A 24,945-nucleotide genomic window follows, 5' to 3' on the forward strand; every position below is an offset into this window, starting at 1 on the left:
TCAGCTGGGGCTCCTCCTGGGACGGGCTGCGGCTGGCTAGGGTGACAGCTCCCTAGTGACCCAGGACGGCACATCAGTCTCCTCTCCAGGGAGGCAGAGATGGACAAGGTGGGCCCACTTGTAGAGGCTGGCGGGGCGGGAGCAGGAGCCCATGTGTCCGTCTCCCGCGGACGCCTATTCTGCGGACGCGGGCTGCTCCGGGTTGTTACTGCCGGGGGCAGCTCCCTGGGCACCAGGTGGGCTGTGGGCAGCGTGGGAGTGCCGTGGGCCCGCCAGCCGCAGACGCCTCCCCTGCGCTCGTACGTGCCTGCCGCTCCAGCCTGGGGGACACGTTGGTGACTGAGGCCGACACACACACCGGGCTGGAGATCGCTGCCCACCAGCCTGAGTGCCCCGCCACTCTCACCCCGTGGTCTGCCCCGTCTTCCGGGTCATCGCGCCTTCGTACCCAGCCCAGGAGCGCTCATGCGGTTGCCTGGGGAGGTGACGTATTTGGTGTAATTCTCCGGGTCATTAGAAGTGACGTGTCCCTGGCAGAGAACTTGGGAAGCGCGAGGGGCTCGCAGGGAGAGCACTCCCGGGTGCTGGGTCCCGAGTGCGGCTCACCCGCCCACGGCCTCCTCTGCCCTGTCGCTCAGCCGCAGTGACCGGACTGGTTCTGTGACCGCCTCGGCGTGTCCTTACGCACCTGCAGGGCCCAGTTCCCGCGGATGGGTCAGTGTTGGCGCGCTCAGCCTTGTGCAGCCGTCACCACGCAGTGGCCCCAGGATATCGTCCGTCGGGTAGAACCCCGGCCGCCGCCGTCACCCCCCACCCCTACCCTCCATCCACTTGGCCGCCCCCAGTTTGCGCCTTGTCCGCATAGATGGGTCTGTCGTGGACGTTTCGTGCAAACGGAGTCAGCTGTGCGTGGCCCTGTGCGGGGGCCTGTCTCTGTCGGCCCTGACGGCCCGTCTCAGGGCGTCTCCCAGGACGACACTCAGCAGGTTGATCTGTCCTCCCAGTCTGTCGTCCTCACACCGGTGGGGTTTTGGGCGTGCTGGAGCTAAGGCGCCCGGCACAGGCCTCACGGGTTCAGTTCGGTGCCTTTTGGCAGCTGTGTTCACCCGTGAAGTGGCCTCTGCCAGCCAGATTGCGCGTGGGGTCCCCGGGAGGTCTCCCCGCCCCTTCCGGCCCCTGTGCCCCCTGGTAACCCCAGCACCAGACGCGCGTGTCCCATGTTCTAGACTCTCGGGTGTGTGGTGTCCAACGCGAACTCCTCGTGGGCTGGCTTCCTGTGCGTGACCCGGCGTCCCCGTGTGTGTCGCGTCTCGGCAGGCCCCGTGTCCCTTCAGGGGACGGACGGGCAGGGGTTTGTCCTTTCTGTTGGGCTGTGTCTGGGCTGTTCTGTGCGTGGGAGTGACGACCGGGAGCGGGGGTGTCTTTGCACAGAACCGGGCAGCAGGTGTCCCCGGCGGGGGCTCCCACAAGCAGACCGCACTCCGCCCGCGCCTCGAGGTGACTGAGGGGAGCGCGTCCGGCTCGGTTCTCTCTCCAGCTGGCCTGTCTCCCTGGCGGCTGAACGTGTACCATCAAGGCTGTTGAGGGTCATGATGTCGTCCTCGGCCTTAGGGGGCCCGTACACACGTGGCTCTTCGCTGTTGGGTGTCTTGGTTGTTTTTGAGTTGTGTCGTTTATTTTGCATGTTTCCAAGCAGCTCCTGTCCGACCGGCGGGCGCGCAGGCGGGGCGTGGGCTGCGTCCTGCCACCAGCATCCCGGAGCGCTGTCCCCGTGTCCCCGCTGCGCCCGGGCGCCCCTGGGGCTGCTCTCCGGTGGCTTCTCCCGCGGGCAGGCCGTGCCCGGGTCTTCCTCGCCGCGACTGTGCCGTCCTCACGTGTTCACGGCACCTCCAATGTGTTTAAAACTCATTTTGTACGAGTGCGTCACATGCGAACGGGAGCAGCCTTTGTCCCGTTCGTGGCGCCTGCCTCTCCGTGCTGGTTGTCTCCTGGCTCTGCCTGTGTTGCGTTTTAATTTACCGAAGCTTTTTGTTTGTCTAATGTGTTGCCAAACGTGCTTTCTCGTCTGTGTGGATGTGACGTTGCGTGGCTCTTACTTCTGACTTGTTTTCAACCTCAGCCTCCCGTCCACCTGGACCGTTCTGGTCTGGGCTGCCAGCTGGGGAACCGGCTCGTAGGTCTGTGCGAGCACCGGCTCCTGGAAGGGATGGGGACGGGCTCTGGGCGGGGGGGGCTCCTTCCTCGGAGCCGGTGCGAGCTCAGGTGAGGCTTCCGCCCACCTCGTGCGCCAGGTCCTCGCCGAGGGCTGTGACGGGCGAGGCCCCATGCGGCGGCCACATGGGTGAGCTCCCTGAAGCCCGCTTGTCCTTGACCCCCGTCTTCGGCTGCGTCCCTGCCCAGCGCAGGTCCCGATGGGGCGGCCCGAAGCTGCTGCTTCCCGTGGGGAGGTGGGCTTGCTGCCGTGGGTGTCGGGGGTGGGTTCGTAAGTCTTCCTTTGGACCGGAAGCTCGTTGCCCCAAGGCTGTGGCCCCAGGGGTCCTGCATCTGGCAGCCTCCGGTCCTTGGCGTCTCGCCTCACCCTGCCCTTCTCCTGGGCCACCCACAGGGTTCTCAGGGCTCCCTGCACAGAACGGGCATTCCTTGTGGGCAGAGTGGGGACTGGGGACTCAGACCTGGTGGCACCTGCCATCTCCTCACACCCCATCCTGTAAAGGGGAGCAGGTCCCAAGCTTCCCACTGGGCGTCCCCTCCTCCTCCCTTCCTCTGTCCACGCCGTGCTCTAGTTGCTGTCTGCACCCGGGCCGGGGAGGGGGGGGACCGAGCCGCGTCTCCTTTGCCGGGACCCCAGTGTTTGGGTGGGAAGCAGGCACTTGCTTTTAAGGCCCTGCTGCTCTTCCTGGGATGTGGACGGGCAGGCGCGATGCTGTTTTTAGCAGCAAGGACTTGACTTGTTCCTTTAAGGAGTAGGGCTTTGAGCGGCTTCCGAGGGCGCCATCACAGACTGGGCAGTGGGCTTGACGAGGAGGCATGGCCAGGACTGCCCAGTGGGCTGGGCCTGCGGCCGGCAGCTACCAGGCCTGCCTGGCACATCCTGAGGGGCAGAGGACGCTGCTGCCCACCCCAGGGCCCGTCTGCTGGGGTGCCCGTCTCCTCTGCCAGCCCACCTTCCTCTTTCCCGCAGGCACTTAGCGGCCCGGGGTGGGGGGCAGGCCTACTGCCTCCCATATGGCCATGCACTCTGGTGGCCCTCCCTGGCCCTTTGCCCCCACAGGCACAGGCTAGGCCGGGTCCCTCCAGGGCACAGCTGGGAGACTGCCCGTGTCTTCCTGAGGCCCCTGGATACAGAGACCCCTGTGGGTGCCCAAGAGCCCCAAGTGGTGTGTTACAGCACCTGGAATAGGGCCTGGTGCTGGGTGGCTCTGGGCGTGTCGTCTGCTGACAGCGCCGCTCTGGGGGGAGGTCACGCAGTGTGGGCCTGTGGTGGCAAGTCCAGGCCTTGTCTTTCCACCCAGGCTGCTGCCTCCCTGGGGCAAGGGGACCGGGAGCTCCTGGTGTTGGGGCACCCGCCTGGTGTCTGTCCCGCAGGTTCTGTCTGGCGTGGATTTGTGGGCTGCAGCAGTCTGGTGGGGGAGGACACCTTCCCAGGCCCCCCTGAGGGCAGGGCACTGTGGCCCCGGGGGGTCCCCTCGCTGTCTGCTCTCCCTGCCCCACTTGTGCATCTTTCCCGTTTCAAACTGTTTTCACTGAGGGACCTGCGGGTCAGGGATTTCCCACTTCTGAAGGGCTGTGCTGAGCAGCCGGGTTCCCGGCGGCCGGGCTGTGGTCTTCTAACGCGTCCGTGTCTGTGGATTTGGAGCTGACGCCCGGCTTTGCTGCGCTCGGCCACCCATTTGCTGCAGACGCATGGGCCGTCGGCCGGCCCGTCTGATCCTGCCGGTTGCCCTCTCCTGCCCGCGTGCTGACTCCTCCCCCTCCCTGTCGTCTGTCTGTCTCTGCCTGCTGGGGCCACAGTGCCTGCTGGGCTTCCTCAGCAGCGGGTTCAGCCCAGGTTGTCCATCTCCAGAGCCCCAGCCAGCGGGGCTGGGTTGTGTCTCCTCCCCAGCTGCCCTCCACCCCTCCTTTGCCGCTGGCCCTCCTCCACCTCCACCTGCCCTCCCTGGGCCCTGCCCTCCCGGCCCCGCCCCCTGACACCCCCCCAGGCCCGCCCCCTCGGCCCCGCCCTCCCTGGCGTCCCTGTGCCAGGGCAGACCCGGAGCGGCAGAGGGGCTCGCGATGTGGTGACTCAGAACTGCTGCGTGGTGGTCTCGGGGTCTCCTCCTGTCACAGTTCCCGCCTGTCGCCAGCCCAGGCTCCTGCAGCAGCCGGGAGCAGGACCTGGGGGACCGTGGCCAAGGGGTAGCCCTGGCAGGAGCTCTGAAGCCCGCCCTGGCCTCCTCCTGGAGGGCAACCGTGACTGCACTGTCTTCACGCTGTCCTGGTGTCTTGGGCAAGTTGGGGGTCGGGTGGAATGTTGGGGGGAGAGTCCTGGTGTCACTGCCATCCCCCTGCCTCCCTCCTGGGTTGGGTGTTGGCTGCACCTCCTACTCGTGTGAACCTAGCCGAGTGGGGCCTTGGGCTCCCAGGGCCCTTAAGACAGGGTGCTGTGCCGTGACAGGCTGGGGCACCGGAGCAGCCCCCAGCTGGGTCTGTGCCCTGTGGTCGCGTCAAAGACCAGAGGGTGCTCCTCCCAGGGACCCGGTCCTGGGCCTGCCCTCCACTCTCTTTTCTTCTCGTGGCACCGCACCATGGCCGGGAAAGGGGTAAAGTGCCAGGAAGAAGGTGGGGGTCCGAGTGGCTGGGCGGCCCAAAGGAGCAGAGGAGGGGAGTAGAGCAGGGAGAAACCAGACGCAGGGGTGGGGCCGGGCCCTGACAAGCCCACAGGACAAGCTGGCTGGCCTTGGTGAGCGGGGAGGCGGCCTCACTACAGTTAGAGGACATTCCACGGAGCCAGTGTCCTCCCTGAGCGTCCCTGGGAGGCGGGGCCATGGGCAGCGCCTGCTCTCGGAGGCCTGGGTGAGGAGGGGGCTGGGGGCCCAGCCTGTGGGTGGCCTTTCCTTTCGCAGCCTTTTGATGTTGTGTCCTGCTTGGGAAACTCCGCACGTGGTTATGGGAGCCCACATTTTCATTTCCGCAGACCCTTGGATCTTGGACCCAGATAGCCACGAGCCATTAGGAACGTGTTGTTTTTATTGGGGTGGGCCTGGACCGCTCTGTCGTCCCCCGTGGTGACCAGATGTCCCAGCGCCGCTTATCAGACGGTCCTGCTTTGGTTTGAGATGCCCCATTCATTACCTAGCCGCTCTGTTTTCAGACGTCCTCATTCCACTGGTTTATGTTTCCGTGCACAGAGTTTCAGTTGTAGGAGCTTTCCGGTGGTTGTGGAGAGAGAATTCGCATGCCCAGAAGTTCGCCGTTTGGAATGAGCCGTTGTGTGGTTTTCGGTTGTGTGTCCACCGTCACTCTCCAGTTCCAGAACATTTCCGCCAGCCTGAAAGAAATGGCACACCCCCGAGCGGTCTGTCCCCAGACCCCTCTGCCCCTAGCCTCTGGCAGCCTTCTGTCGGCCTCCTGTCGCGCGGATCTGCTTCTCCGGGACGTTCCTGGAAAGTGGAATCGCACGCGCGTCGTTTCCGTGTCAGACCCCCTCAGTCCGCAGCTTGTGCTCCAGACCCGCGCGTGCCGCCGCCTGGGCCAGCGCTCCCTTCTCGGGGACGTCACAGGTCCGGGGAGAGTGGTCCCTTCTGCAGGTCTGTTTGCCCTTGTCCGGGCTCTCGTTTGTCCTGTGGTTTCCCGCGGGACCTCCCCGCCAGCCTGCCGAGCTCTGAAGAATGCTTGCTGGTGTTGTTATCGGGGTGGAGAAGGCACGTCTTCATGAGGTTGGGTCGTCGGGTCCGAGAGCTGGGGCTGGCCCTCTGTCGTCGTGGGGCGTTCTAAGGTTTCCCGTGACCAGTGCTTCCTGTTTGCCTCCACGTGCGTGGAAGTCGGTTCCCACGTGTGCGGGCTTCGTCGTTGCCGCTGTGAATGGGGTTGCTCTGCCCGCCCGGCCTCTCGCTGGGCGTCTGTGCGCGCGGAGGCTACTGCTCTCTGTGAGCCCCTCGCCGGCTGCTCTGCCCACAGTTCGGACTCGCGGTGTCCTGTGTGCGTTTGGCGAGTGTGCCGTTGAGCCAGTGGCCACGAGGGGCCGTTGCTTCCAGCCCTGTCGTCTCGCGATGACCCCTGCTGTCCAGTGGCCCTGGCCGCTGCCTCCAGAGCAGAGTTGGGTGGTGCTGGGTGTGGAGGTGCCCAGGCCACCTCCTGGACCTTTTATCTAACTGGTATTTATTTCATCATTTCTAGAAAGTTCTTCAGCGCTCGCATCAGGAATGTGGTCGGCGCCTGTGGGGGGCTTGTAAGCCTTTGCCTTTGGTCCGTTAGTTGTGTGGTCTGTTGGGCTGGAGGACTTCCGGACAGCGGACGTGCCTCGCGTTCCTGGCACAGCGAGGAGCGGGGCTCTGAGTTTCGTCCTTCAGGGCTCTGTTCCGTGCTCTTGCGTCCGCGCCGGAGCCGTTTGCCATGTGTGTTTGGACGGCGCTTCGCGGCTCGGGGGCCGGCACCACACGCTTCGTTACAAAGCGTCGGGACGCCTCCCTCACCGCCGGTGCCCCGGAGCGCGCGTCGGAGCGCTGGGGACGTGCGGGACCCCTGCTCCGCCGTCTGGCCCTGTGTGGCTGCGGGTGGCTGTGCGGTCGCTGTTTCTGTTTCCTCTCTCGGGGTCCATCCGCTCAGGCTGCCTCCCGGGCGTCGCCTTCGGCAGACGGCGCTTTCCCAAGACGGAGCCCCTTTCCCTCGGGGTTTTACAACTGATTTGCACAGAGATTTGCAAGCGGGGCCTTAGGCTGCCTTAACCCGAGCTCTGGCTCCGGGCGACTCTTCCTCGGACGTTGCGGGTCGCACACCCGTGTTTCCGCGCTCTCTGCTCGGGTGCGCGCGCTCCCGCGCCGTCGTCTTCCTGACTGTGTTTTAGGAAACCGGATTTTGCCTTGTAAGTTAGGGCTGCCGTTCTCCGCCTTCCGCCGTCCTGATGCTTACGTTTACTTGTGTTGTTTCCTTTCTTTGGTTGCCCCTGGATTAGCGTATTGTTTCTCTTCAACTTTTGTTAAGCGTCGGTGCATTCATTAAAGAATCTTGGGCTGTGAGTAACAGAAAACCAGACCGAGCTCTGGGAGACGGGGTGGGGGATGCGGCGGGTCTGGGAATGGCCGTGTTCCCGCACAGCCCCCTTGGCGTGGCCTCCTGGCGTGCGAGCTGCTTCGGGCTCACGGGCTGTGGTGACAGACGGCAGGGCCGGGGCCGCTCCCAGCCGAGGGCACGTGGGTGACGGCCACCCAAGCAGACGCCGTCCCCGGGCGCTGCCCTCCGCGCTCAGAGCCCCTGTGGGGCAGGCGTTGAGCGAGCTGCCCCCAGAAGACGGTGCCGCGTGCCTTTTTCCTACACCTTCCAGCTGAGAAATGAGTTTGCTTTCACCTTTTGTCACGAAACTCGTAGCGTTACGAATTTCCTCTGATCGCCGCTTTGAAGGTACCTTGTCACCGTTCTTACGCAGGGTTTTCACTTTTGGGGTTTTTATTTTTTTTTTACAATTTTCTTAATTTTAGTATTTTTTTTTCTTTTTTTCCCCTAAGAGTTGTTTAGTGGCTTGTGCTTAAAATGGGAGGGACTTCTTAGTTTTAGGAAGCATTTAAACTGTCCGTACCAACACGGGACCTTCATCCCGGCTTCTCAAGCGCCCGTCCGCGGACACGGGGTGTCTTTGCTCACCTTTTCTTCAAATGCTCCCAGTCCTCTGTGTTCGTCTCTTGTACCTTCCGGACAGACTTACTTCTAGAGTTTAAAAAAGTCTGCAGTGAGTTTTAATTTTATTTTTAACTTAATATTTTTGGACACAGTAATTTTAGATTTAAACAAGAGTCCCCAGATTAGCGGGCACGCTGCATGTGCCACAGCCCCCTTCCCCACAGTGGCTCGTCCTTCCGCATGTCCGTGTGCACACGCACGTGTTTCCTTCTGCACGGCTTGACTGGGAGCTGCAGCCGTGATGCTCCCGGGTCCTGGGCTCCGCGGCCTCTCACACAAGCACGGCGCGGGGATGCAGTCGGGAAGGTAACACGGATGCGACACTCTTGTCTCAGGGTCGTGTTCGTGTCCACGGGGCAGAGCTTGTGAGCGGCCGTGCGGGGGCCAAGCTGGTAGGTCATGAATGTCGCACACACGCAGTCTGTGTCGGGATGGTGTGCACGCTGAGAACGGACTTCACATGTGCCTCCAAGCTCCCGTCGGGGCAGAGGTGATGCTGGGGTGAGGGAGGGGTGAGGGCGAGGCTCGTGGTCCGGCAGGAAGACCCCCGTGAAGTGGACCTGAGCCCAGAGCCTGCTGCAGAGAGAGGGCTGGGAAGGGGTGGGCGGGAGCCGCTGCTGCGATGGCGGGTCGATGGGTGGATGGCCACTCCGAGATCCTGCCTGCGCCTGTGATTTGGAAGAAGTCACTTTCTCTCTCTGAGTTTGGTTTTCTTATATTAAAAATGTGGGTTTGATTAGATCTCGGCGTCCCCGGCCCAGGTGATTCCACCCCTCCCACGGGCCCATGATCGCCGTCCGGCCTTCTCCGCAGCCCCCGCAACCACACACGCGGCCTAGATGTCTTCCGTGTGTCAGGTGTGACCAGCCTCGGCCCCAAGTCTGGTGACGTCGAGGCCTTCATCCGGGCTCTCAGGCCGCTTTGGCTTTCGAGCACCCCACATGGCTGAAGCGTGGCAGTGGGCCTGTGGGCAGCAGCCCTTGGAGGGAGGCGTGGGTCCAGATGGCGACAGTCCCCCGATGGCTCTCGCAAGGCTGACTCGTGCTGTCCGCCCGGCCCTCGCATCATCAGGCAGCCCGGGCCGCTCAGCCGCCTGGAGCTGTGGGGGCGGGACTGGGCATCCCCGTGGGCTCACCTTGCCCTCCTTGGGGCCGCGCTGTGGTCTCTAAGCCACGCAGCCCTGGGCCTCCCGGGGTTGGCGGCTGGGCCCCGGGGGAGCAGTGCCGGGCGGTGCGGGCTGCAGGTCTCCTCTCCGCGGGCCCCCAGGTGAGCAGACGGTGGTTCTTAGCAGGGGATCCGGGGCCGGGGGCGGCCAGCTTTCCTTCTGGAGCGCCGCGTGTCTCCCGGTCCGCCCCCGCTGACACTCCGCACACGGGAGGCGCTGAGGAGCGCGGGCGTCTGTGGGCCGCTCTCTGTGTTGGCGCTTCTCCGGGTGTGGGCTGCGTCCTGTGACTCTGCTCTGAGCCGGCGCTGCTCGCTCTGGTTCGGTGGGTGAGACAGAAAGGACACGGAGCTGCAGAGCAGCAGAACAAGCCCGTGGCCGGGGCCGTGGCCTGGCAGTGTGGCCCGAGGGGGCTCACCGTGTGTCTAGGGTGGGCTGGGATGGCAGGAGGGGCGCTGGCGAGGTCGTGCCCTGAAAGCAGGGGTAAGCAGGGTTGTGGCTTTGCAAGGGTGGGGAGGAAAGGCAGCAGGGGCGCAGGGGTTGGTGCCGGGCAGAGAGGAGGGAGGACTCGGGGGAAGGACAGCAGCCCAGGCCAGAGCGCAGGCCAGAGGGCCAGGTCCCCAGGGCTGCTGGCAGGGCGAGGTCTGGGTGGGACTGAGGCAGGGTGCTTGGGGTGAAGGTCCACATGATGGCGTGTCACCCCTCCTCGTCTGTGCCCAGCTGGAGCAGGAGGCCCCCGAGGGCACCGTGTGATGCTGATTTTGCTGTGTCTCCTCCACGGTGCAGGTAAGGTCCACTGCACCAAGGCCGAGACGAACTGATTCATTCCTCACTCTGGTCCCCTAAGGGCCGGGCAGCGCCCATGTTACGGATGAGAAACGGACCCCCCGGGAAGGACCTGCTTTCCATCTTTGGGGTCCCCTTCAGCTTGCGGGAAGCAGGTCTGTTCTAGGGCACCCCAGTCTAGAAAATACTGTTCCGTGTCTGCTGCCTGGAGGCTCAGCCGTAGTCTCCCGAGTTCACTGCCTCCAAGCGCCCCAGGCCGAGGGAGGAAAGCTGCAGGCAGGGGTGTGTCCTGCTTGGGAGCCCGTCTGGGGCAGAAGCCGCTCTGTCTCAGCGCTGGCCCCGGAGTCCAGGTCACTGGAGCCCAGCCTAGAGCTGTATCCGGGTGCTCCCTCCTGACCGGGGTCCAGTGACGTCCTGCTGTCCGTCTGGCCTCCTCCTGGGCCGAGGGGCTTTGTCCTGGGGGCAGGGCCGCGTTGCTGGGGCGTTCCCTGGCACCTTCGCTTCCTCTGCTGCCCAAAGAGCAGGATTTGGGCGGCGCCAGGACAGATGGCCCCCTCCAGGCTGCTGTTGGCAGGGGGCGCGGGGAGGTGGCCGGGGAAGAGTGTGGCGCCAGCCCCGGGGGCACAGGGCCGGAGGAGGCTGGCAGGCCTGGCTCAAGGAAACTGCACAGTGGGAGGCCTCCTTGGGAGCTGACCCTGTTCCTGTGGCCTCCGGCCCACCGCTCTGGGGCGGTCCAGGGCTATTCCTGGGCACTGCAGCCTGGTGGCATCTGTCCCGCCCTCCGGCCAGGCTCTGATGCAGCTTCCGCCCAGCCGGGCCACCAGTGGCCCCAACTTCCTTTGTCCAGCTGCCCCCTCCCTTCTCATCTGGCTCTGCCCGCTGCCCGCCCTTGCCCGCGGGGGAGCCGGGCCGTGAACTGGCTGTGGCTGGGTGGGCAGGAGCGGCCTGGAGGAAGCAACTGGCACAGCCCAGGCACGGGGCACCTGGGGAGCCTGGGGGCGAGCCTGTGGCCCCTTGCTGTCTGCCGGTGCCGGGCCCCCCAGGGGCTCGGGGCACCGAGTGGCCGGCTGGGCCGGGCGCAAGGCGGCAGGCAGGGGCTGGGCGCTGGCATTTCGTGTTTCTGTCCCCAAGTTGGGGTGCCTCTCTGTGGCTCGGGCCGTGGGCCACCTCCATCTCCCACACAGCGTGGACATGTGCTCCAGGCACAGCAAAATGAATCGCAAGTCAGACGGGTGGCGGCTGGAAGTCTTTTCTCCTTCCTGCCTCCGTAGACCAGCCACTCATTGCCCTTCCCCTGCCCGGACGCCGCTGAGGGCAGCTGCCTCGGCCCCTCTGTCCCTTTCTTCTGCCCTCCTGTGCTGGGTACATGGAGACCTCTTGGGCTGCGAGAGTCCCTGGCGCTGTGCACCCGGCCTCTGTCACTTCCTGCTGTCAGTCCTGGTCACTGTGGTGTGCGTGCTGCCCTCCCGTCCTCCCAGAGCTATGCCACGCGTCTCCCTTCAAAGCCGGGTGGCCAGCTCCTTCCTGCTTCTGCGCGGACGTGGCTTGAGCGGCTTCCTCGGGGGGCTACCAGACCCTCCCCGTCCGGGTTCTTGCCATGCCCCCCAGGTCCCTGCGCCCTCCTGTTGGAGCCCTCATCACGGGACACTCTGGCTGACTCCCAACTAATGTTCATGTCCCCAAGGCCAGGACCAGGCCACTGCGTTCACACTGGACACGGTGAACACAGGGTGTATCTGCCGAGTTGTGCCCTGGCCTTCCAGGTGCCCGCCTGGGCTCCTCGTAGCCCCTCCAGGACAACACGGCCACTCTGGGGCCGCCCTGCAGACATCTGAGGAAGGTGCTGGGTCCCCACCTGGGCAAGCCGGTCAAGGCAGACACCCCCGCAGCCTGCTGCTCTGTTTCCAGACTCCTCTTTCTGGATGATGGTCTCACTGGAATCTTAGAATGAAGCTTTGGTGTGTCAAGATGAATCACATCTAAAGTTTGGAGGAAAAATGAGCCCTATGTGGTCGTTTGACACAAAGCAGCCGTTCCTTTTTCCTTCCCCAGAGTTAGCTACGTCTGAGCCTGCAGATCTCTGGATGGCAGGTGCTGCCCTCGGTCCCGTGCTCCGTCGCTGCTGCCCACCTGGCGTGTGGCGTGCAGGGTGAGGACTGACGTGTGCGTTCATGCACATGCTCGCACACATGCGCTTGCACACGTGCTCACACACACATACGCACGTGCTCGCGCACACAAGCTTGCTCACACGTGCTCATGCGCACACGCACGTGCAGACCCGCACATACACAGCAGCTGAGCCCACGTGTACCCACATGCCAGAGCACTTGCACACACACACCCGAGCACACGCACATTCGTCCGCTGCCCCTCACTCCCCCCGGGACCCCTCCGGGCTGCACGTCCCGTGGCAGGTGGAGGCTTTCCCTAACCACATAGCTGCTGGGGCCAGATCTCGTGGTGAACCTGGATCGGCCTCCCTTCCTGCTCACTGCGTTTCCCTGGAGCCTGGTCGTGTCCCGATGCCACCGTCTTCCCTCTCTCCCCGAGGGAGTCTCTCTGGAACCTTCTGCCACCCCGCCAGCCAGTCACTCTCCCAGCTTGGGCACAGCGTCTGCCCCAGGACCTCCCCTTGCTCCTGCTGCAGGCGGTCCCAGCTGTTCCTGGATCACCTGTGCTGGGCGGGGCACGGCCTGCATCTTCTACTGGAAGGACAGAGAAGGGCCCGATCCCTGTATGGAAGCGTCTTCTGTGCCACTTGGGGCCGCCGAGGTTTTGGGTGCTGTCTTTGTGGGCCATGTGCCCCGCAGGGCAGGCCCCTCCCAGCGCTCCGCTCCGCGGCCATGAGCTCTGGGTCGTGCGTCCCCTTCCCCGGGCATGTTTGTGTCCCCACGGTTGCTGTCCCCCAGACGTGGGAGCACAGTTGGTCCTGGCCTGTTCGTCTTTCCTTCCGCTCCCTCGGTGGCGTCCCCCACGCCATCCCAGCCCCCTTCCACTGAGCTCTGCACTTCCGCGCCCGCCATGCTCTTGCTCAGAGCCTGGGTGTTTGTTTTCTGGGTGCCGACAGCGGCCGGCTGGGAGTTGGGCAGCGCCTCCTGTCTTTCAGGATGGGGGCGAGGGGCCGTGCAGTGAGATCATGGGCACCAGGGTCGCCCTGCCGGATCACAAGCCCTTTGCCGGCCGCCGGCCGCGTGGCCTTGGGTGCCCTATCCCTCGTGCTTCAGTGTCCTCGTCTGCACGTGAGGCAGCAGCGGGGCCTCCTTTCAGTCTTTGTGCGGACGGAGTGTGAGCCTGTGTAAGGCGTGTGGGGACGTGCGGGCCTGTGCCTGGGGCTCCGGGTGCCTGCTGCATGCTCACCCCTTTACGCCGTCCTTCCCGGGACTGCTTTCTCCACGTTGCGTCCCCACAAGTCCCGGGCTCCGTCTCCACATCTGACGTGTTCCCGGTGCGGCCCAGGCTGTCATGCGCTGGCGAGCGGGCGGGTGCCTGGGACCTGTGGGAAGGAAAACCACGTGCTTTCCCCAGGGGTCCCCAGAGTGTGCAGACCCTGGGCATCCCTGAGGGTCCCCGAGTCCCTGTCGGGTCCGCGGCAGGCCCTGCAGACAACTCCCCTCTGCGCGGTCAGATTCTGTCCGACGCTCGGGCCAGGGTCGCGTCACAGCTGACCGGAAGCAGGCGCGAGAACCAGCGCGTCTGTCGAGCCGCTGAGAGAGTCGCCAAGAATCAGACGCTCTGGCTCTTCTCACCGAATGGTTTCGTCCGGGAGAACGCGGCTGTTCCGTAACGACGTCAGTTTAACGCGTAACGGGTTTCTTGTCACTTTGAAGCAGAGTAATAAATATATCTTAAAAACTTTTTAATTTCTCACGCAGTAAACATTGGCAGATGTTACCCACGTAAGCCATAGCTCTCGGGGTTCTGGGTGAGTCCTAGCTGCAGGGGTGCAGGCTCCCACCGGCCCCAGGGACTTGGGCCTGCTTCTCGCCGCCCCCGAGCTCACCTGGGTCCGGCTGCGTGGAACCGCGGCTTGCAGGTGCAGAGAGCCCCGGCCGGCCCGCTGGGAGCGCTGCGTGAGCCTCGTGGCGTCGGGAACGTGTGGCCTGTCAGGCAGACGCGGGGCGAGTCCGTGTGCTCCCAGTGGCCCCCATGCAGACACCCAGAAAACCAGTGACTCTGGAGGGCCCCAGGGGCCCTTGTCAGGCTGGAGACGTCCCATCCCTGCCATCCCGGAGCCTCGGTTCCCTGGAGGAGGCGATCCGGCAGGTGGGATGCTGAGCCATCTCCGGCAGGGACGGCTGGAGTCGTGCTCAGGCACCGAGACAGGCGGTGGTTTCTGAGTGCCCGCCATCAGTGTGTGTCACTCGCTCTGTACGGCTGGCCTGGGGGCGGGTCCTCTCATTACCCTGGCTTTGTGGATGAGGACCCTGAGGCCGGGGACGGTCAGTGTCTTGTCCCAGCTCTGTAGGGACTGTGTCAAGGTGGTTTCAGCCCCGGCAGCCTGTCCCTGGCCGTCTGCTGTCTTGTGTGGCTCAGAAGGACTGAGCTGGAGCTGCAGGGGGCAGGAGCACGGGGCCCTGGGGCTCTGCTTGGGACCACCACAGCCTTCGAGAGGTTATTCCCAGTGCCTGTCCCCACACGGGACAGTGGGACAAGGGGGCGCCTTGAAGGGGCTCAGTGGAGCCACTGCCTGGGCCCAGGAGGAGTCGAGCTGAGCTGAGATGTGGGCGTGGGGCTGCCTGGGATGAGGAGGAAGTGGGGCGGGCGGGCGGGCGGGGCGGGCAGGGGCCCCAGTGCTCCCTGAACCTGAGCACTAACTCCTCTCCTCCCTCCCGACCCGGGTTTTGTCTCCTCCAGCTCTGCTCTGCGGGAGGGCCCTGCTCTCGGTGAGAAGATGTCCTACGGATCCATCGCTGGCAGTGGTGGCCTGGGGAGCCATGGCCCTTTCGGGGGACCCTCCAGACAAGGCTATCAACCCCTAGGTAATGACAGCGGCTCACAGTGCTGGCGGCGGGTGAGGGGGGGGCAGGTGGCAGTAGGCGGGTCTCTGCTGTCGTGATGGCAGCAGGGGTAGGTGGGTTCTTTCTCACTCATGTTGCCTGTGGCTAGGGGAGGGTGACCCCAGCCTTGGCTGGGATGGGGTTGTGAGTGTTGGGTTAGGTCAGCAGCACGGGAGGCTTTTCTGGGTGCGGCTGCCCTGCCTAGGGGGGCAGACTTGGTGTCTGCGGTCCTCCTGGCACCAAGCCAGCATTCCGTGGGGGCACCGAGCTGCTTTAGAGGTGCCCGGGGGCTTGGCCACTGGCAGAGTGGATGGATGGCCTGGCCTGGTCTCCCTAATGACCATGTGGTGCGGGCCTTAATTTTGCAAATACAGAGGAGGAAACCGAGGCTCGTGGGGCTGGGGAGGCACCACGCTTCTGGCACAGGGCAGAGTAGCACTAAGTTGCCTGCCCTCTCCCCAGATGCCCTTGCCCTGAGGGCCATGTTGGGGGCTTCCTTGCTGTTCTCTTGGGTTTAGCTGACCTGGCTCTGTGTCCCCACACTACACCTTGCTGGCTTTGCACATCTCAGAACTTTGTTTATGGAACCCCAGGATTTGTCTTATCGGCCGTTTGCTGGTTCGGCTCCTGAGTCCCCGATGCCGTGAGTCGCTGTTCCCTTCTGTTTTCCTGCTCCGTGGCTGCGTGGCACCCATTCTGGTCCACTTGTGAGGGCCACTGAGCATGTGTGGCCCTTGGCAGTATGGGGGGCTGTTGGCACTGCCTGGGCTGCCCTTGGTGCCCCGGGCTCACCCGCTGAGTGGGGGCTGGTGTTGGAGGGTGAACGTGTGCAGCCCGAGGGCCGGCGTGGTCTCCTCGGGCTTTCATCTGCATTTCTGTGGCGACCGCTGGCGTGGACCCATTTATCCTCCAGTGGACTCTCATTTGCCATCATTTTACTGACTTGCCAGGATTCCTTATGTGCTCTGGAAGAGAAACCCTTGTCCGCTCACCCTGTGTCTCTCCAGTTGGTTTCTCGGTGTGGCACCTGCTGGGGAGTGTGTGTTCCTGGGGAGCAGAGTTCTCCTTCGTGGCTCGCTCAAGCACGCCCATCTCTTCTGACTGGTCTGTGACTCTGTCTGGTGTGATGAATCCTACACGAGATGACCCTGGTGTCTCGTGTACTCTCCTTGGATGCTGATGGGACTGTTGTCCGTCTGTGGGCCTGTCCTCACTGTCACCAGGCTTTGATCTTTGTTTGTGGGGTGGCGTGCGGGGAGGGCGGAACCGTGACCCCATATTTCTCTCTCTCAACTACACGTGGCCCTGGGACTGTTTATTCCAAGGGCTGTCCCCTTCCTATAGACCCGCAGAGTCAGAGCTCTTTGATGAAGGCCGTTTCTGTGTAGGTTCTCCTGGTCAGTTTTTCCCTTCCTGTGCAAAATTCTGCCTTAGTTTTCAGAGTTAGGGTTTCTGATGTCTTTCACAGCAAGTGGCTCTACTTGTTTTCCTTCGGACATGTCTTGGGTGTTGGGCCCTTTGCTCAGACACACGTTTCAGAATCCCCTCATCAGGCTTGGAGTTTGGGCTGCAGCTGCTGTGCGTCCGTGGCGTGAACGTGGCGAGGACCGGCGTCCGTGCTGTTCATGGGCTCCCAGTCCATGAGCACGTGTGTTTCGTTCTCAAATCTTCTGTCATGGTTTTCAGTAAAGTTTTATAACTTTCATTATAAAGACTTTATATATTCTTTATTAAGTTTAACAAAAAAACCCGCCACATTTTGCTATTAGAAGAGGTACCTCTCTGAGCATTACACGTTCCAAATCTTCGTGGCTGGTACGTGTATGCGGCGACTGTTTTTTTTGAAAAAGCTCAGTCCAGAGATTTTGATTTTTAAATGCCTTGTTTTTAAACTTCCTAAATATAGACAGTTTCCAACACGGGGAAGCAGACATGATGAGGCAGCGGTCCCCAGTGCTGCCCCCTCTACCTCATCCAGAGTCTGCGGTGGCCGGTCCAGCTGCTGTGACCTCGGGCAGCCGTCGTGTCATTCCGTGGCAAGTCCCAGATGCAGCACGCTTCCCGTCGACCCGTGCCTGTGCCCCTGCAGGGGAGGGGCTCTGTGTGCGCATAACCACAGCATCCTGCTCACCCGGGCATCTCTGAGGGCTTGGTGGCTCCGTGGCACATGGCAGGGCCGTGGAAGACCCGCGTGCAGCAGTCGACTGACCGGCCTTTCAAGTCTTTCTGACGCTCGAGGTTCCCCTCCAGTGTTTTGAAGTTTGTTTCTCTTTCTGTAGAAGTTAATTTCTGGAAGGAACCACGGTTTTCCTGGGGAGTGTCATTGGTTTTTGTCGCTGGCTTTATGTTGTGCCGTTTTGCTGAGCTCCTGCCGACTGTAAGAATTTGGGGACTCTCTGGTGTTGTGTTTGGACGGGGTCGTGTGTAAGTAGCAGCATTTCTTTCCTCCCCCAACGTGTCCGTTCTTCTCTCCGCCTTTCCGAGCTGCCCAGATCCTCTGTGGCGCTGGGCGACATGATGCTCCTGTCCCACATGGCGTCTGGAAGAATGGGACTGCACGTTCCTGAAGTGTTTCTGGGGTTTTGCTCTGAAATCGCCCAGGCTTATAAAACCGCGTTTCCCTCGCGGCGAGCTGTTTGACTAGCACTTCTCCTGTCGTCAACGCCGTCCGGCTCTCCGTTTCTTCTTGGGTCAGTTTTGCTAAACTGCGTTTTCTGAGACACGTCTGCTTCACTAAAATGCTCGGGTTTATTGAAATTGACTGTGGACAGTAGCCACTGGTGTTGATGGGGCAGCCCTGTGGTGTGGCCGTGGGCCCGGCCGGGCTCTGCCTGCCCCTCTCCGCTGCTCCTGCCTGAGCATGGGCGGTCGCGAAGGCTGAGGGCTGCACACGGCCCACCACTGTGGTGCCGCTGTTTTGTTAACGGTCCTGGTATCCGCATCACATCCTCTGTTTTATTTCTCAAAGGGCTCATTTGTACTTTCCCTATTTCCTTTTTTTTATAATCAGTGTTGATTGAGGCTTGGCCGTTAACAGTCTCCCCGAAGAACTGAGTCCGGGATTCTTCTACTGTGTGGTCGCTCTCCGCTCGCACTTGTATCACGTCTTCCTTCTGTCTTTGAGTTGATGCTGTTTTATTTTTCTGACTCCTAAGTTGGATGTTTATTTTACGTCATTCATCTTCAATTTTTGTTCTTTTGTAGTAAAAACTTTTGAGGTTGTAAGTGTGCGGGTGGTCACTGCGTTAGCTGTCAGACGCTCAGAGGTGTGCAGTGTTTTTAAATTAAAGTTCGGTTGTGTTTTTTTTTTCCATTATGATCTGTTCTTTGACTCAGGAATTATTTGTTATTTATTTATTTATTTTACTGCCCCCCCCCCCGGATTTATTTAGAACCGTAGTTCATTGTTTCCAACCGTGTTTTTTTTTTTTTTCCCTAGTTGTTTCTTAAAAATGAGGTCTACTTAATTGCATTTTCGTCAGGAAAGGAGCTATGTGGTCCTGATTTGTTGACCGTCGTCGAGGCCTGGCTGTTGCTGGCACCCCACCCTCTCCTCTGCGGGGGGATGCAGGAAGGCTCTCGCGGTTGGGCTGGTGCTCTGGGCAGGACGCTGGGGCCAGGTGGAGACCCCGTCTGTGCAGGCGCCGCTGCCATCACTCGGGACCTGCCGTGTGCCAAGCACCGTGGGGCACACGCGAGCCTGCAGGTGATTACGCGGAGCTTGGGGTGACCCCTTGGGGTAGGATCACGGCGAAAACACGGCAAACAGCCAACTGGCAGATTACTAACACATAAAGAACTCACATAAATCAAAGGAAACCCTAAAAATATTCCTCCAAATGGGCCAGCCCTGTGAAGAGAGAGGAAAAGCCGACTGAGCCTACCTGCTGCCCAGACAGACGGATGTGAAGGTGGCCGTGTGCCCGTGGAGCTGGTTCGCTCCAGAGGAGAGGGCGTGGGGGTCGGCTGCTCCTGGACCCCGCCGCCGCCCCTTCCCGGGCCGGGCCCTGCTTCCTCCTGCACCACTAGGATGTCATAAAGGTGGCGTGGGCCGAGAACGCGGGCGTGCGGTCACCACTGTGCTGAGGGAGGCGGCTGTGACGTGGGCGTCAGCTAGAGATGGAGAAGGTCGCTAGGTGCTTCTGTGCATGTCGGGACACGGGGACAGGTGCACGGAATGGGGGAAAGCGAAGCTGTGTCTGCAGTCTTCTGACTGTGCGAGACCCCGCCCCTGTGGTCACAGTGTCCCCTTCCACAAAAGGTCTTTATCGTTTCTTTCTAATTGTCTGTTTGAATTTCCCCCGTAACTGTGTGTATTCTAATAACCAGGAATGTTGCCTTAGCCCCTCACCCCAAAGTTTAAGGGACATGTGATTCTGGAGGGTGGACCGGACCGGCCCCTTTACAGGTGTCTGGACCACATGGGGTAACCAGGAGGAGGTGGGCTTCCGTGACCACGTGTCAGCACGGGGAGGTCATCGCATGGTGATGCGGGCCGTGACGTGGGCCACCGCCAGCTGGTCCCCTTTCTCTCTGCTCCCCACAGGAGGGGCTCTGGGGGCTCCAAAGCAGATGGTGACCCTGGTCACCAGGTGCCTGGACAGCTGTGCCTCTTCTCACACTGGTCTAGGCAAGTTCCAGGGCCTGTAGGAGAGCCTGGCGGCGGCTGTCTAGAGGGAAGACCCATCCCACAGGCTCCCCACCAAGCCCTTCGGGAAGAGGGCAAGTGACAGGATTTGCCCTGATTTTCCCTGTTGGGAGATGGTCCCTGTCCTGAAGGCTCATGGTCAGACCCTCAGACCCACAGAGACATCTGGACATAGGGCCTCTGCCATGGCTTCTCTCTCCCGGGCTGTGACCGTCCAGGTCTGTGCCTGCCTCCCCGGATGTCTAGGAGAGCTCTTGTCGTCGGAGTCCAAAACCCACTTTGCTCCAGTTGGCTGTGGTGTGGGGACCTCCCTCCCCAATAAGCTGGCTGGCCGCCCTGCCCTTCCTTCTCCCCCAGGTTTGGCTGGGAGCCCCGTTGGCTGCCTGTGCACTTTGGGTCCCTGCTGTCTGCAGGCAGAGGATGGCCGAGGTGGCCTTTTGAGGCCTCTCCCACCCCACTTGGGGTCCAGGGGGGATCACTTGGGGCAGTCCTTCTGTCCCTGTCATGCAGTGCATGAGCTGGACGGGTGTCCTTTGCTCTCCATTCTTTTGGGAGACGCGAGTCCAAGGTCTTTTCCGAGAAGCAGCTGCCTGGGTCTGGCCGGGACAGATCATGTTCCCTGGGCTTCAGGGCAGCTGTGGGTGTGCTCGGACAGCTCAGCCGTGACCGTCTAGAGCTCGCTCTGCAGAAACTGCCCTTCAGAGAGCTCCAGAGCAAACCAGGTCACCCAGATGGCCCGGGGCTACGGGCCGAAAGGCACGTCTTTCAGATGTGGTGAGATGTTTTTATGAGGTGTGTCTTATGGTTGACAAATTCTGGCAAAACGGGTCTAGGACGTGTTTCTGAATCAATGAGAATGTCCTTGGGGTCCGACCCTCTGCGGGCTGTTTGGGGGTGCGTATGGGGAGGAGGCCGACCAGTGCTGGCCCCACTGCCCCTCAGCCCTGCAGCCGAGGGCCAGGAAGGACGAGTTTTTGTTTGTGCTTTCACTCTCACTGTGCTCTGGAACCATGTTTTATAAACAGGATGGTGCCGTGGTGATTTCACATCGTCGCCAAAATCCCGACATCCTTACCCCCCCCGGTTTTGTATATTTTTTGTCGCTGGCAGGGGACACCCGTGGAAGGCTTGGTCTCATCTGCAGGCCACACCTACAGCCCTGTTCTTGGGGATTTTGTCCCTGTCTGGGCCTTTAAGAATGATCATGGTTTCGAGACTGGGAACATTTAAAGTCCTGGATTTGCCGCTGGTCTTCAGCCAAAGAGGCTGTTGCACAAGGTGTGGCCGTCTGGGAGGGTTTCTTGGAAGAGGTTGGCCCGAGTGGAGCTTCTCGGCGTGGATGCTTGGAGGGCTCAGGGCACCTGCTGGCCTGTGTGGGGCCTTGCTTTGCCAGCAGCACGCTGAGCTGCTCTGTGAGCAGGCGGGGTGTAACTGTGATGTCCCTTGCTGTCTGTAGAGTGCGCTAAATGTTGGACCGAGTACGGAATCCGCCATTTCCCCTGCCCGTCGCCAGAGAGCAGCCCACAGGACCCCTGTGTGGGCAAGGATGGGGAAGGTGATCTGGGGTCGGCGGGCACGCCCAGAGGCCCAAGGGCCAGGAAGCGAGGTACTTCCACTTGGGTGCTGGGTCTGGGGGGGACCTGGGAAAGGCCACCCGGGGATGCCAGGTGCTGGGGGGAGGGCTGGCGGGCAGGAGCTGGGTGTGTCAGCTGGAGGGGGGCACACAGGCATGTGGAGCAGGGGGCAAGCTGCAGCACGGATTCTGGGTGGCCCGCCCCTCACCCCCACTTACCTTCCCCTCCCCCAAGGATGGCAGATGGCATGATGTGGCTGGGCCAGCGGTGGGAGGGCCGTCGTGTGATGGCTGGTGCTTGTAAAGGCCCCCTGGGCTCCAGGGAGGAGGCTCAGCCTGTGGGGCGAGTTCACGCGGCCCCTTCACTCCAGAGCCTGGCTGCTGCTCGCAGGGGGAGGGGATAAGGGAGCGTCAGGATCCTTGACATGTGCATTAGGGAGGGGAGGATGTGTGGGCCTCTGAGGAGGTGGTCTTTCAGTTGATAGGGGTCTGGGGGAGACAGGCTGCCCTCTGAGTGCTCCCCAGGGGCTCACATGTCCCTGGGTCCTCAGGGGCTCTCAGTCGGGGGCTCCCTTTTTCCTTGCAACTGGGAGATGCTTGGTCTCATGGGGGCTGCCTCTTCTGCCCTTATAGAGGGTCCCCCTGCCCCCTGGCAGGCACAGGCTGGCTGCTGACGAGGGCCTCCAGTGGACAGAGGCCTGCAGGCTGGGTGCTGTGTGCCTGCCCAGCCCAGGGACCCCCAGGAGCGCAGGAGAGGGGGTCTGTGGGGGCACAGAGGGAGTGGAGGCCGCGGCCACGGTGACGTGCCTGCCCTCCTGCTCCTGTCGTCCACTTGCTGTGCGCTCACGGCTCGGCAGGAAGGTGGATGGTTTCCGAGGCAGTCTCAGGGCTGGGACTCGGACCCGGGCCTCTGGACACCCCGCAGGGAGGGGGTGGTGCTGGGTGCAGGCAGCCGTGCCTGAAGCCGAAGCCACAGAGGAGGAGGCGGCGTCCTGGGAGCCTCGGCTGCCACCCCCACCAGCCCCTGGCCTTAAACACCCACCTTTTGGTGCCTTTCCAGGGCCAGGGGTCACCCCTGAAGGCAGTGGGACGCCGGAGCCGCCCTCACCACCCGCTGCTGGCCCGAGGAGGGACTCCGCGGGTGGCATCCACAGCCGGCTGGCGGGGCCCAGTGCCACGCGGGCTAAGAAGAGGAAGCCTAACTTCCGCCCGCAGGAGACGGAGGTCCTGGTGTCCAAGGTCAGCAAGCACCACCAGCTGCTGTTCGGCACGGGGCTGCTGAAGGCCGAGCCGGCCCGCCGGTACCGCGTGTGGAGCCGCATCCTGCAGGCCGTGAACGCGCTGGGCTACTGCCGCCGCGACCTCGTGGACCTCAAGCACAAGTGGCGGGACCTGCGCGCCGTCGTGCGGCGCAAGCTGGCTGACCTCCGGCGTGCGGCCGTCGGCCCTGGGGGGCCCCAGGCCCTGGCCCTCACGCCCGTGGAGCAGGCGGTGGCCAAGACCTTCTCCTGCCAGGCCCTGTGCCCCGAGGGCTTTGGCCCGGAGCGGCCCCGAGGTGAGTCGCTTGCCTGCCCCCGCCGGCGGGCAGGAAGCAGAGACCCGCCGTGGCTGCTCCCCGTCCCTCCGCCCGGGGGCTTCCCGCCGCCGCTCTTGGGGCAGTTTCTGCTCCTTGGCGCCTGCACTCGCGTGGCCGCGTGGGGACATCAAGGCGCGGCGGCTGCGCTTGCCTCCTCTGGGCTTTGCCTCTGCCTGCTTGCGCCCGGCTGTGGGGTGGGGACCTGGGCGCCCACAAGACACGGATGTCTGCTTCCTGCCTCTGGACTGGCACCTGCGGGAAGAAACGCATTTTCTCGTGCGGTCCCACTGCGCGCTCACACCTGAGATACGAGCTTTCCAGGGCCATGGTTCCTCCGCCTTGTCCTCCACGCCCTGATGTTTGTCGCCTCTGCCCTGCTCCAGCCCGGCTGCTACCCTGTCCGCTGAGTGAGTGACCAGGTGGCAGAGCTGTGGACTGGAGGGCCAGGCTCTGTTGCTGGCTTAACCTGTGGGACAGGCCTCCATCCAGGCTGGGCCAGCCCTGCGGTGTCAGGACGGGCAGGTGGGTGGCTTGGGGGGCAGGTCGCCTGGAGCCCGTGAGGTCCTTCCATGGCTGTTTTCCAGGGAGAGTTTCTCTGTGGGCTGTGACTTCTCCTCGTCCAGCCCTGTGGGTCAGGGGGGTCGATGGGCATCAGCCCGGTGTCGGAGAACCCAGCGGACTGGGTTCCAGACGGGTGCCTGCCACATGGACATGCGCAGTCCCTGTGGGGCCCACGGGGCACAGAGATGTGTGGGGGCAGCTGCAGCTATGGGCAGGGAGCAGGGAGGATACAGGCTGAGCCCAGATTCTGGCAGTTAGGGCCGGGGAGGGAGGTGGGCCTGTCCTTTGTGCGTGCTTCCTCGGTCGTAGGTGGGTGCCGGCGTTAGCTTCTGACGACCGTTTCTCCTTCCTCACCTAGTCTTTGACTTTGAACTAGGGCTGGAAAATACACCTGGGACTGGAAAATACACCTGGGGCATCAAGAACAAAGCAGGAGCAAGCCCCCAGCTCCTGGCCTGCATGGCTTTGCGATTGCTTTCCAGATGTTTCCTCCTCATGAGGCCCTGGAGGGTCAGCCTGCCCTCGCAGGGGGAGCGGCCGTTGACTGTAGTTTCAGGAGCTGTTGAGCGCCGTGGGGTGCTACCCTATTATGGGCCCCGGTGCGTGTGCTGCTGCTCACTGGGGATCCCCTGCAGCCTGCCCACACGTGGATCTGGCCCCACACCCCCAGGCAGCGGCACCTGTGCACTGGGGTGCTGGGGCGCTGCGGTGCTGGGTTTCGCCTAAGCCTGTCTGCTCTGCAGCTGAGAGGTCCCCTGACTTCCCTTGCTCATCCCACGTCTGGGGCTCTCTATCGCACTTGGCCTTCTCCTGCCCAGCCCTCCGCCAGCCGTTTGTCACACCCGGGAGCCGCTGCGGTGGGGCAGAGCCTGCCGTCCGCTTGGCGCATGCGGCAGGGCAGGTGGGGGCCATGTTGGGTTCCAAGGGGGTCTCTGTGCTCCTACCCCCTCCTCCGGTAGCACTGGTGGGGCTGCTGCGGCAGCTGCCTGGGGGCCCGGAAGAGGAAGGGCAGGGGCTGGAGCTGACGCGGAGCCGGGCCCCTTGGTCCTGGAAGGCTTTGGCAAGTGTGTGCCGGTGGCCGCAGGTCCCCTTCCTGCCTCGGGCAGAGGGCGCCGCGCACCTGCCCAGAGACGCCACTGGGGCAGGTGGCTCAGCTGCGTCCCATCATCTCTGCTCACAGTAGAAGCCGAGGGCGGGGAGGAGGACTCCCGGAGAAAATCTGGATGCGTTCTGCCGATTTTCCTTTTTTTATTTTACTTTATCCGCGCCGCAGGTGGGGCCTGGGACCCGGCTTCACGGAGAGGAGCTCGTGAGCATGCGGCGCGTCCACGTGTGAGGCGTGCCCCGGGCGCACCCCCACCGGCTCCCCCCACTACCGGTTCCCCCGGGGCGGAGTTTGGCGAGGGGCCCCCTCCCCTTGCTTGCCCCGGCCCGGGGCAGCTGCTGGCTTGCTTTGTGCCGCCACGGGGTGGGCCTCTGTGGACCCGCGGGCACGTGGACTCCAGGGTCGGGGTCCGGTGGCGTGTCCTCTCGTCGCTCCGGACTGGGCATCTCCCAGTCTGTGTCCCGTCGCCTTGATGCACATTTCCGTGCTTGGTGGCTTTTGGCTGAGCGAAGGTCCGCGATCGCTCTCCCCTGCCGCGGCAGACGCGGTCACTCTTTTGGGGGCTGGGCGACAACGCTTCACTGTCTCCGAAACCAGCAGACTGGGTTCTGAAGTGCCGTCTTGCTCCGTCCCCACAGCAGCCCCGCGTGCTCCTGCCGTGG

The 24,945-nt window shown here is 62.9% G+C and overlaps 1 protein-coding gene across 1 annotated transcript in view; it reads left to right on the top strand.

The window, feature by feature from the left end:
- Positions 1 to 14,706: 14,706 nt before the first annotated feature.
- Positions 14,707 to 24,945, top strand: part of TSNARE1 (t-SNARE domain containing 1) — a 58,546-nt gene continuing 48,307 nt past the window's right edge. The window contains exons 1-3 of the mRNA XM_032873460.1: positions 14,707 to 14,802; positions 20,925 to 21,074; positions 22,102 to 22,596. Of these exons, the coding sequence (XP_032729351.1) occupies positions 14,715 to 14,802; positions 20,925 to 21,074; positions 22,102 to 22,596 (733 nt within the window). The 5' untranslated portion in view covers positions 14,707 to 14,714. The remainder of the gene's footprint in view (positions 14,803 to 20,924; positions 21,075 to 22,101; positions 22,597 to 24,945) is intronic.

The sequence above is a fragment of the Lontra canadensis genome, unplaced genomic scaffold (assembly GCF_010015895.1).
Source record: "Lontra canadensis isolate GAN:19392208 unplaced genomic scaffold, GSC_riverotter_1.0 scaffold49, whole genome shotgun sequence".
In the NCBI taxonomy this organism is placed as follows: Eukaryota; Metazoa; Chordata; class Mammalia; order Carnivora; family Mustelidae; genus Lontra; species Lontra canadensis.